The sequence below is a fragment of the Pongo pygmaeus genome, chromosome 13 (genome assembly GCF_028885625.2).
Source record: "Pongo pygmaeus isolate AG05252 chromosome 13, NHGRI_mPonPyg2-v2.0_pri, whole genome shotgun sequence".
NCBI classification, from domain to species: Eukaryota; Metazoa; Chordata; class Mammalia; order Primates; family Hominidae; genus Pongo; species Pongo pygmaeus.
In genome coordinates this window covers 58,777,448-58,790,291 of record NC_072386.2, presented here as the reverse complement: position 1 = coordinate 58,790,291, position 12,844 = coordinate 58,777,448, and the positions used below count along the sequence as shown (strand labels likewise).

Here is a 12,844-nt window from a genome sequence, read left to right as displayed (position 1 = left end):
TTTTTTCTAACTGCATAATATTCCATTTGTATGAATATACCATAATTGGCTGAATAAATACTTTCATTTAAAGTTCTCTTTCAAACTAGTATAGAGAACAATTTAAAAATCAGATGAGTGAGGCTGGGCGCTGTGGCTCACGCCTGTAATCCCAGCACTTTGGGAGGCCGAGGTGGGTGGATCACGAGGTCAGGAGATCGAGACCATCCTGGCTAATACGGTGAAACCTCTCTACTAAAGATACAAAAAATTAGCTGGGCGCGGTGGCGGGCACCTGTAGTCCCGGCTACACGGGAGGCTGAGGCAGGAGAACGGCGTGAATCCTGCAGGCGGAGTTTGCAGTGAGCAGAAATCGCTCCACTGCACTCCAGCCTGGGGAACAAAGCAAGACTCCGTCTCAAAAAAAAAAAAAAAATCAGATGAGTGAAACTGATTTATTTAGCATAGATAATGAGAAAATAAGTAGCTTGTAAGACTCATGCAGAATACATAAAATGTGTTCAGTGTAGACAGTAAGTTGTAAGACATGTAAGATAATAACCTGTAAGATATGTTAAAGATAAACAGAATGAAACAAATGAGAATTTTACTTATAAAAACAAATAAATGGAAGAATGAAATAAATTTTAAATCTTATATTTACTTAATAGTAAATTTAATAAATATTTAACTTATAATTGTATTTTATATAGAATATATAATACAAAATTATATATTTATGTATATTATATATAATATATAAAGGCATATATATTCATATATAATATATAAAAATTATATTTATTATATATAATACAATTTTATAAAATATAATTTGTATAATTATGGGTTTTTTTGTTTTTTTTTTGGAGATGGAGTTTTTGCTCTTGTCACCCAGACTGGAGTGCCATGACATGATCTTGGTTCACTGCAACCTCTGCCTCCTGGGTTCAAGCAATTGTCCTATCTCAGCCTCCCAAGTAGCTGGAATTACAGGCATGTGCCACCACGCCTGGCTAATTTTGTATTTTTTAGTACAAACGGGGTTCCACCATGTTGGCCAGGCTGGTCTCAAATTCCTGACCTCAGGTGATCCACCCGCCTCGGCCTTCCAAAGTGCTGGGATTACAGGCGTGAGCCACCACACCTGGTCAATTATATACTGTTTATATAATATATAATTATATATAAAATATTTTTCTAGATTATGATTTACATTGTTAATAGACACTTCATAAATATTAATAATATATAATAGTGCTCAGCTCATGTTACCCCAAGATTGACAGCTATGGCATTCCTAAATTGATCACCCATCAGTGACATCCATCATGTTCAGTTCTGGCCCCACATATACTCTGCCCCAAAATGTAGATAAAACACAGATCAGGCCGGTCGCAGTGGCTCACACCTGTAACCCCAGCACTTTGGGAGGCCGAAGCGGGTGGATCACGAGGTCAGGAGTTCGAGACCAGCCTGGCCAAGATGGTGAAACCCCGTCTCTACTAAAAATAGAAAAATTATCCAGGCATGGTGGTACATGCCTGTAGTCCCAACTGCTTGGGAGGCTGAGGCAGGAGAATTGCTTAAACCCAGGAGGCGGATGTTGCGGTGAGCCGAGATCGTGCCATTGCGCTCCAGCCTGGGCGACAAGAGCAAGACTCCATCTTAAAAAAAAAACACATCACTGATGACCTACAGCTATTGGCCAGGCATATTGCCTTGCATCCCTCCGACAGAGCACACATGTACTGACTTCAGATACTTCCCATCTGTTGAAGCCCCTTGTTCAACCTTAACTTTGGTTTTTGTGACCACACCATCAGCAGGGAAAGCTGACACTGCAAGCACAGAGTTCCAGAAGTGTGGATCTCTCACCCCATTTGTATCCTCACCTACCTATGTTAGTCTCCATCTGATATGGTTTGGCTGTGTCCCCACCCAAATCTCATCTTGAACTTCCACAAGTTATGGGAGGGACCCAGTTGGGGGTAATTGAATCAAGGGGGCAAGTCTCTCCCATCCTGTTCGCATGATAGTGAATAAGTCTCATGAGATCTGATGGTTTTAAAAAAGGGAGTTTCCCTGCACAAGCTCTCTTCTCGTCTGCTGCCACGTAAGACGTGCTTTTTACCTTCTGCCATGATTGTGAGGCTGCCCCAGCCATGTGGAACTGTGAGTCCAATTAAACCTCTTTCTTTTATAAATTGCCCAGTCTCGGGTATGTCTTTATAAGCAGCATGAAAATGGACTAATACACCATCTTTTTCCCCTTGCTTCTCACTAAGTGAATCGTGTGATTGTAACACCTGGTTTTGGTCTCTGAGCTTTTCTGTCCCATGATCTCTGGGAGAGCTTGCTGGTAGGCCAGGACTACATCCAGCTAAACTTTTCCACATTCCTAGAGTAGTGAAGGAAAGCAAGCAAGGTAGGGAATCATAATGAATAAAATCAGGTTTGCAGAAGATACATCAGATTCTTTGCTAATCTAGGATCTGAGGGCCAGGTTAAACACAAGAGTGAAATCTTTCATTTAATTTCAGGAATGTAGGGAGCTTTCAGCTTTTCTTACCTCCAAAGTCATAAGCTAAGTTTTTGTTTGTTTCTGGTTTTTTGTGTGTGTGTGTGTTTTTTTTGCTGAGCTCTGTCACTGAGACATGATCTAAGTTTTTGAACAAGTCAATCCAGGTTTATTTCCAAAAGATTCAGACGTCCTTCAGATTTACATTGTAAACACTAAATCACATAAGCAGAATGTTTTTCTATTATTTTTTCCAGAGCCAATCCTAGCTATTCTTCCCAATGACACTTTATTTTTTACATATCATCTCCCTTCTTGATCGAGTTCTGCCTTTGCTTGAATCATCCTTCAGTTGCTGAAGTATTTTGATTTCTTGTTCTAAGTCTTGGGAAAGCATCCCTCTTTATTGCTATCTATATTTTTTTTCTTTTTTTTTTTTTTTGAGACAGAGTCTCCCTCTGTTGCCCAAGCTGGAGTGCAGTGGCGTGATCTCAGCTCACTGCAACCTCTGCCACCCAGGTTCAAGCGATTCTCCTGCCTCAGCCTCCTGAGTAACTGGGACTACAGGCACGCTCTACCATGCCTGGCTAATTTTTTAGAGACTGGGTTTCACCGTGTTAGCCAGGATGGTCTCGATCTCCTGACCTCTTGATCTGCCCGCCTTGGCCTCCCAAAGTGCTGGGATTACAGGCGTGAGCCACTGCACCCAGCCAACTATTGCCATATTTATTCTGCTGAGCTACAGCTATCAGAAGAGACAAATTTAACTTTAACAATTTACAAAGCCTCTTTCAAAGTGTATTGACAGAGTTAATTATTTTAAGTAACCAGTCTTAAGATGTGAAGTAAAAATAATTTTTTATATGCATAAATATTTTGATTACTTGTATATCAATATTATATTTCAAATATCAATATCAAACAGCAATAATTATAATAAAAATTGTATATATTTTTTCAAACATCACTATTTTATTTTTTTGGAGACAGGGTCTCACTTTGTCACCCAGACTGGAGTACAGTGGCGTAATCTTGGCTCATTGCAGCCTGGACCTCCTGGTCGCACGTGATCTTCCTGCCTCAGCACCCCCAAGTAACTGGGACTATAGGCGCCTGCCACCACACCCAGCTTTTTTTTTTCTTTTTTATATTTTTTGTAGAGACAGAGTTTCACCATGTTGCCCAGGTTGGTCTGGAACTCCTGAGCTCAAGCAGTCTGCCCACCTCAGCCTCCCAAAGTGCTGGGATTATGGGTATAAACCACCGTGCCTGGCATATTTTTTTCAAATATCAAATAATTTTGATGGGGTAGGGGCGGTGAATCCTGCCCAAGGGGATTGCCTAATCTCACTACACAATCAGATTACCTCTAAATGAATAAAAATTTTGACTGAACTGAAAAGTTTTGTCACCAACCATTCAACTGATGTGAGTGAAGAATCAAAACTGATGTGAGTGAAGAACCCCCCATTCCAGCCAGAACTAGAAGCAAATTCTTCATCTCAATTTTCTCAGATGAAATGGAAATCATAAGATAAGCTTCCAGCCTGGTGCAGTGGCTCACACCTATAATCCCAACACTTTGGGAGGCTGAAGCAGGAGGATTGCTTGAGGCCAGGGGATGGAGGCTGCAGTGAGCTATGACCATGCCACTGCACTCCAGCCTGGGGAACAGAGCAAGACCCTGTCTTGAAAATAATAGTAAGAATAAGCTTCCTTAAACAGCAACGTGACTGCTGATTGCCAATTAGACTGCAGTTCCTCCTAAGGGAAGAGCTTTTATTTAGTGTTGTGCCCAGCCCATAGGACACCTGAAACCACTTACTGGGCCTCTAAGTTTCTGGCATAGGTAGAGGAGAAAGTGTCAGAAGGGCAGGTGATAGTGAGGAAAAGGAACAAAAAGCACAGAGAAGCCTTTTAAGATTTGGCCGTGAAAAGTTAAGAGATCTAGGGCTCTGGGTCAGTTTTTGTTTTTGTTTTTGTTTTTTTGGGGGGCGAAGTCTTGCTCTGTCCCTCAGGCTGGAGTGCAGTGGCGCCATCTAGGCTCACTGCAACCTCCACCTCCTGGATTCAAGCGATTCTCCTGCCTCAACCTCCCGAGTAGCTGGGATAGCTGGGATTACAGGCGTGCACCACCATGCCCGGCTAATTTTTTGTTTTTGTTTTTTAGTAGAGATGGGGTTTTGCCATGTTGGTCAGGCTGGTCTGGAACTCTGACCTCAGGTGATCCACCGCCTCAGCCTCCCAAAGTGCTAGGATTACAGGAGTGAATCACCACACCCGGCCGGCCACCGTGCCTGCCTCTGGGTCAGCTTTTAATTCTTAGGTTCCGAATTATTTTAAACATGCAGGAGTATAATTAAATTATGTTTCAGAACCTAGCTTGAGTATTACTCATCTATATGCTATGCTTAAGATGTCCAGACATCGCAGCTTTCCAAGGATAGGCCAAATGACCAGCACTCTGTCTTGTTGGTTCATGAGTAAAAAAGCACACACTGATTTCTGTTTGGAAAATATGTTTAGCTTTAACTAAGTCATTAGAAAGTAAGAAAGAATAAGGACCAGGCGTGGTGGCTGACGCCTGTAATCCCAGCACTTTGGGAGGCCAAGGCAGATGGATCACTTGAGGTCAGCAGTTAGAGCCTGGCCAAAATGGGAAACTCGTCTCCATTAAAATACAAAAACTAGCTAGGCATGGTGGCATGTGCCTGTAATCCCAGCTACTCAAGAGGGTGAGGCAGGAGAATCGCTTGAACCCGGGAGGTAGAGGTTGCAGTGAGGCAAGATCATGCTACTGTAATCCAGCCTGGGCGACAGAGTGAGACTCTGTCTCAAAAAAAAAACCAACTCTGCAGACACCTTGAGTTCAGACTTCTAGCCTCTAGAACGATGAGACAATAATTTATGTGAATTTCTGTTTAAGCCACCCAGTTTATGGTGCTTTGTTACCGTGGCTTCGGCAAACTACTACAAATGGGGATTAGAGTTGGACCTCCACCTCATGGGATGGGTATGGGAAATAAGACTATGGAAGTAACATGTTTAAATAACATATTTAGCACAGCACCAACTACACAGTAAGCACCCACATTTCATCATTATCATTATATAGTTGCATCTTCATTTCATATCTATAAACCAAAAATAAAATTTGAAGGGCCCCTGCAACCATCTGAATGGACTTCCTCCTGGGCCGGGGAACCCTGAAATTTAACCTGAAAGACTGGTTCAGGCCATGAAGGGAAGTGGGGGTTGGACATGCCCCATCATATCCCTCCAATATTAACATCAACACCGACCTTAAGTCTGATAAGACATGTTTACAGTTTATTCTCTAAAGCCTGTTACTTGGAGGCTTTAGAATAGCAGTACTTATGACCTGGCAGCCCCTAGGTACCCTTAGAGTAGAGTACCTGTGACCTAGCAGCCCCTCCACCCCTTTTGAGTTGTCCTGCTCTGCCAGATGGAAGCAATGTAGTAAATCTTATATGTATTGATTGATGTATTATGTCTCCCTAAAATGTATAAAAGCAAGCTGTACTCTGACTACCTTGGGCACATGTCGTCAGGACCTCCTGAGCCTGTGTTATGGGCATGTCCTGTAACCTTGGCAAAATAAACTTTCTAAATTTTTTTTTTTTTGGGCGGGGGGGGGACAGAGTCTCGCTCTGTTGCGCAGGCTGGAGTGCAATGGCAATCTCGGCTCACCACAACCTCTGCCTCCCAGGTTCAAGCAGTTCTGGTGCCTCAGCTTCCCAAGAAGCTGGGATTACAGGCACACACCACATACCTAGCTAATTTTTGTATTTTTAGTAGAGATGGTGTTTCACCATGTTGGCCAGGCTGGTCTCAAACTCCTGGCCTCACGCGATCTGCCGGCCTCAGCCTCCCAAAGTGCTAGGATTACAGGCATGAGCCACCCTGCCTGGCCAAACTCTCTAAGTTGATTGAGACTTGTCTCTGATACTTTCTGGTTTACACATAGGAGTCACAATGGAATTCTCAGAACAAACACAAACCTTTTCTTCTCACCTAGTGCAGCATCTCCAGACTCTTTAATGTACAGGCTCTGCTCCCTGAGTTTCTCTTCCCCCATAAGCACACATAGCCAATAACTTTTTAGCCTCAGGTTTCCTTTCAAATATCACCTGCCCCAGGAATCCTCCCCTGACTTAGTCATTGCTTCAGGCCTTCTGCTACATCCTCTTAAGGGGGTGAGGGCAGTACTTTACACACAGCAATGCAATTTACTGATTCCAAATTAGGCTCCAAAGTCTACCAGGGACAAGCTTAATATTCCTCTACATTTCCCTCAGCAGCACAGTGCGCGATGCTCATTAAATATTTGAGGACAGAATCCCTTCCCCACAGATAGAGGAACTGGCCACACACCATCTGTAAACAAGCCCATGCTCTAAACCGGCCATTACAAGTACTCTCCAGGTTAGTGGTTGTCAAAGTAGTGGAAACCAGACATGCAAATTCCTGGGACTTACCCCAGACTGCCTGAAGCAGAAACCCTGGGGGTGGGGCCCAGGAATCCGTGTTTTAACATGCCCTCCAGGTGATACCGATGTGTCACTGCTCTGGGTCTGTCCATCCCAGTATGGAAGTTTGGCTGCTGGAGTGATTTCCCTGAGAATTCCTGTAAACCGAGGAGCCCCTAGGGAAGAGGGAAAGAAGCTATAGAGGGGCTCCCAGGTGCACAGAAGTAAAAGTTACGAGCTTTCACCTTCAACTCACTTTTCTTTTGTTTTCTTTTCCTTTTTTTTTTTTTTTTTTGGAAATGGAGTTTCACTCTTTCGCCCTTTTGCCCAGGCTGGAGTGAAGTGGCGCGATTTCGGCTCACTGCAATCTCTGGCCCACCGGGTTCAAGCAATTCTCCTGCCTCAGCCTCCTGAGTAGCTGGTATTGTAGGTGCCCAGCACCACACCAGGGCTAATTTTTGTATTTTTAGTAGAGACGAGGTTTCACCATGTTGGCCAGGCTGGTCTGGAACTCCTGACCTCAGGTGATCCACCCACATCGGCCTCCCAAAGTGCTAGGATTACAGGCGTGAGCCACTGAGCCCAGCCTCAACTCACTTGTCTAAGCCTATATGATGGGGTGAGTCAGTGATAACTTTAAGGTATCTAAATTGCCTAACAATGAGATTTCGTATCTAGAAAATGAAGCTCTTCACCAGACTATTAGCATCTTTTTTCTTTTTTCTTTTTATTTATTAATTTTTTAATAAAATTATAAAATTGAAAAAGAGACAGGGTCTCCTTATGTTGCCCAGGTTGGTCTTGAACTCCTGGGCTCAAGGGCTCCTCCTGCCTCGGCCTCCCAAAGTGCTATGATTATAGGTGTGAACCACCATGCCTGGCCTTCTTTTTTTTTTTTAATCGAGACGGGGTCTGGCTATGTCACCCAGGTGCTCTTGAACTCCTGGGCTTAAGCAATCCTCCCGCCTCAGCCTCCCAAAGCCTTAGCATTATTTCTGAAGGCAAAGATGATTCTGCCAAGTTAGTAAGGTGATAATCAAAGCCCCTTAAAGTAGCAAAAATCCAGCCTCAGGCAAACAGTGCTCATCAAAGGAGAGACTCCAGAATGGCAGAGGAGGGCAGAATGAGTAGAGGCTGATGATTAGAAACCTCAGGTCCAGAGCAGCTTGACAGACACCTGCTCCACCCACACCGGACATTGCCAATTGATCACAACATTCTTGCTCAACAAACTTGAGCGGCACTTGCAAATCCTTAACTCCAGGCAGCCACCTAGCAATTGATCCAAACTGGCCTTAGAGAGAAACCTTTTTACTCGTCTGAGTTAAGGAGTTAAGTCTTCAAGCTCTGTAGAATTAGTGTAGAAATAGAAATCTCACTGAACTTGGAAGTCAGGGGCTGTGCAACCACAGGGAATCATTTAAAATCTTTGAATCTCAAGTTCTTTATTTACAAATGGGAGCTAGTTAATACTTTCCTCTTAGGGTTGTTGTGAGGAGGAACAATATGGGTGAAAGCACCTTGCCCCTTGCTTGGCACATAAAAGGCCCTTAATGAGTGTTTGCTGGATCTGAAACTAGGGTGATGGGAGATGCCTGGGAAAAAAATCCTCATCACTCAAGCTCGCCCAAGGCTAATTCGTCCCAGAAAGCCAAGCTTAAGTGTTTACACATGAAAGAACTCTGGAGTAAGGCACTGACTTAGGCAATCAAATTGACGTTGGAAAGGCATGTGGTTCATAGTGCAGGTACAGGGAACCAGAACACGGGAGGTGTTTATCAGGAGGGGCTGGCTAGAGTCAGAAAGAGCCTTTCCTCCAACAGACAATGCTAGCTCCAATCTCTCTTTGCCATACTCTATAGTACCCCTCCAATTTATTTGAATAATCAATAGATCCTATCTAGAAATCTAAAGATTTTAGGAGAACAATTTTTTTCTTTTTTGAGACAGTTTCTCTCTATCACAAGGCTGAAATGCAGTGGCATGATCTCAGCTCACTGCAACCTCCACCTCCTGGGTTCAAGTGATTCTCGTGCCTCAGCCTCCCGAGTAGCTGGGATTACTGGCAGGCACCACCACGCCTGGCTAATATTTTGTATTTTTTGCAGAGATGGGGTTTCGCCATGTTGCCCAGGCTGGTCTCAAACTCCTGGGCTCAAGCCATCCTTCCACACTGGCCTCCCAAATTGCTGGGATTACAGGCATGAGCCACCACGCCCAGCCAAGGAAAACAATTTCTGGAGTCTGAGCAGGTATCTGTCTTCTCATGTTTGGGACTTTTTTTGTTGCTGAGACAGAGTCTCACTCTGTTGCCCAGGCTAGGGTGCAGTGGTGCAATTATAGCTCACTGCAGCCTCGAATTCCTGGGCTCAAGCGATCCTCCCACCTCAGCTTCTCATGTAGCTAGGACTACAGGAGCATACCACCATGCCCAGCAAGTTATTATTATTTAGTTATTATTATTATTATTTTTAAATAGAGACAGGGTCTCACTATGTTGCCTAGACTGGTTTCAAACTCTTGGCCTCAAGCGATCCTCCCACCTCTACTTCCCAAAACAGTGGGATTATAGGTGTTAGCTGCCTTGCCTGGCTGGGACCTTTAAGAGCTCCAGAGAGAACATTTCAGTAAACAAAACCCACATCCAGCCCTGTGAATTCAGTGGAAAACGAGGACTTCCCCCACTTGAATGTCCTCATTTGGACAACTAGACACTGAGAAAGGCCTTAGCATGGGCCTGGTACTTGCTGGGCCCATTAACTCATTTAGTTTCATGTCGACATTCCCTTTTTACAGATGAAGGATCCGAGGCTCAGAAGCATTAAGACGTGCCCAAGATCACACAATTAGAAGGCAGCAAGACTAGGATCTGAACGACTATCTGCTCTTCTGGAGTGTGCCATCCACATTCCACTAAACTCCAATTCACACATGTATCTGGAATCCACCCAGGTAGGGGCTGCCAACTTCAACAGACAGGAATTATAAAACACATGAAAAAAATTACAACCCCATTGCAGCTAGCCATGGACTGGCGTATAAACAGAGGTCAAAGTGTAACAAAAAACAAATACATCCCACATCTGTCAAAATTTAAGACCTTGTAAATCTCATTTGATTCATTCTTAAAAGTGAACCAGTAAATAGATAATACTCGCTCCTAGCTCTTTCACTAAAAGCTTGGACAAAATTAATCTTTAGAAGCCAGTGTGACTGATGTCCTTTATCTTTTCATCAAAGTGCTTACCACTGTTATATAATTTTACTACCTCAATGATAATGAAAAAATATAACCTATTAAAATGACCTCCAATCCCAGACATCATCAGCACCAAATGCCAATTTAGGCATTTATTTTGAACCACAGAAGTTGTACTTATATGCCAGGAAGGTCATCCTCAATAAGCATTCACCAACCATGGCAAAGTTATACCTATCAATTCAGTCCATTCATTCAGGTAAGATGTTTCTATTCTTCAGTAAATAGGACATTACCATTAAATTTTCTATGAAAATGTATATATCAGCAACATTGAAAATGGTAACTGACTACCTCTAGGATGTGAAAATGGTAACTCTTAGAACAAATTTTGGGGGAGACCAGTAACTAGGTTGATGAGAGATTAAATAAGCAAATACCTGGCAACGTGGGCCGTGTACTGGTACAGCTCTGTGCTTCCTGGAGTACTTTCGCCTGGAGCTGCAGCCGGGGTGCCAATCCCACTCACAGGGAGATGACAGTAATGTGGTACTTCGCACCCTGGAAAAGACAGTGTTGTTAAAAATCCAACATGCTTATTCCCTGCAATGGTAAGATTTTGGGAAATGCACTGAAGTCCACATACCATACAATTTGCCCGTTTTTAGGATGGCTTTTAGTACCTTCACAGAGTTATGCAACTGTCACCACAATCCTTTTTTTTTTTTTTTGAGACGGAGTTTTGCTCTTGTTGCCCAGGCTGGAGTGCAATGGTGTGATATCGGCTCACTGCAACCTCTGCCTGCCGGGTTCAAGCAATTCTCCTGCCTCAACCTCCCGAGTAGCTGGGATCACAGGCATGCGCCACCACGCCTGGCTAATTTTGTATTTTTAGTAGAGACGGGGTTTCTCCATGTTGCTCAGCCTGGTCTCGAACTCTCGACCTCAGGTGATCTGCCCACCTCGACTTCCCAAAGTGCTGGGATTACAGGTGTCAGCCACTGCGCCTGGCCCACAATCCATTTTAGAATATCTTCATTACCCCCACAAAAAAAGCCCCATAACCGTTAGCCATCATTCCCTGAGCCCCCAATTCTCTCCCTGCCTCTTGGCCCTAGGCAACCACCAATCTAATTTTTTACTCTATAGATTTATCTATTCTGGATATTTCATATGAATGGACTCATATGATATGAGGCCTTTTGTGACTGCCTTCTTTTACTTAGCATAATGTATTCAGGGTTCATTGATGTTATAGCATACATCAGCACTTCATTCCTTTTTATGGACAAATAATATTACATTGTATGGATATACCACATTTTATTATCTATTCTTCAGTTGGTGGAGGTTTGGGTTGTTTCTACTCTTTGGTCATTATGAACACTTGTGTACAATTGTTTATGTGGACATATGTTTTCATTTCTCTCAGAAATAATGGAATTGCTGCCCCTCATGTTTTCAGTCTTCAAAAAATGGAGAAAGTGAATTGCCGCCTAAACTTTGGTATCACCAGTCCACCTGAGGGTCACTCTGAGAGACAAGATCTTATAAGAATTCGCCTTTCAGGTTAAACAAATATCAGCACGTGAGAAAATAGCTAGAACAAAATATTTTAGGCTGGGCATGGTGGCTTACGCCTGTAATCCCAGCACTTTGGGAGGCTGAGGCGGACGGATCACCTGAGGCCAGGAGTTCGATCAAGACCAGCCTGGCCAACATGGTGAAACCCCATCTCTACTAAAAATATAAAAATTAGCTGGGCATGGTGGGGAGGTGCTGTAATCCCAGCTACTCAGGAGGCAGAGGCAGGAGAATCGCTGGAACCCAGGAGGCAGAGGTTGCAGCAAGGTGAGATCTCGCCACTGCATTCCAGCCTGGCGACAAAAGTGAAACTCTGTCTCAAAAAAAAAAAAAAAAATTTTTTTATTATGGTAAAATACACATAACATAAAATTTACCATTCCAAAGTATACTACAGAGAAAACATTTTAAACCAAAAGGGAATTTGTTTTTCATAGCATTTATAATACTGGCTTGTGTTTAATGTTTTGTTTTTTGAGATAGTCTCACTTGTCGCCCAGGCTGGAGTGCAGTGGCACAATCTCGGCTCACTGCAACCACCGCCTCCTGGGTTCAAGCGGTTTTCCTGCCTCAGCCTCTCAGGTAGCTGGGATTACAGGCACATGCCACCATGGCCAGCTAATTTTTGTATTTTCAGTAGAAACAGGGTTTCACCATGTTGGCCAGGCTGGTCTTGAACTCCTGACCTCAAGTGATCCACCCGCCTTGGCCTCCTAAAGTTCTGGGATTACAGGCATGAGCCACCGCACCTGGCCTAGGCTTGTGTTTATATTTATGGGTTGCTCACCAGCAGGAAAGATGGCAAATACTTTCTCGTTTTACCCCTGAGACCAAGAAAACCCAAGAAATACCCCTTCTGCAAATTCTTATGAAGCCTGCATGTGCCCTTCTAATACCACAAGGAGGCAAGCTCCTTTCTGGGTTGAGCTTGTGAAGGCAGCTTCACTCGGGCAGTCACAGGAAAAACTTTGAGTGGGAGGAAGAATGCAGCCTCTCACCAGTTCTGGACATACTCTTCTGTTTGCTAGACAAAGTGATATTGTGGCGCTGTGCAAAACACTCCACTCCCTA

The 12,844-nt window shown here is 43.6% G+C and overlaps 1 protein-coding gene across 5 annotated transcripts in view; it reads right to left on the bottom strand.

The window, feature by feature from the left end:
- TJP2 (tight junction protein 2) overlaps window positions 1-12,844 on the bottom strand; it is a 160,442-nt gene that overhangs the window by 90,693 nt on the left and 56,905 nt on the right. For 4 of the 5 annotated variants that reach the window (XM_063649582.1, XM_063649588.1, XM_054501546.2 and 1 more), the window contains one exon: window positions 10,630-10,750. In XM_063649582.1, coding sequence (XP_063505652.1) covers window positions 10,630-10,750 — 121 coding nt within the window. Of the gene's footprint in view, window positions 1-6,999; window positions 7,162-10,629; window positions 10,751-12,844 lie in introns of those variants that run through there. The other variant, XM_063649585.1, reaches the window with a different exon arrangement.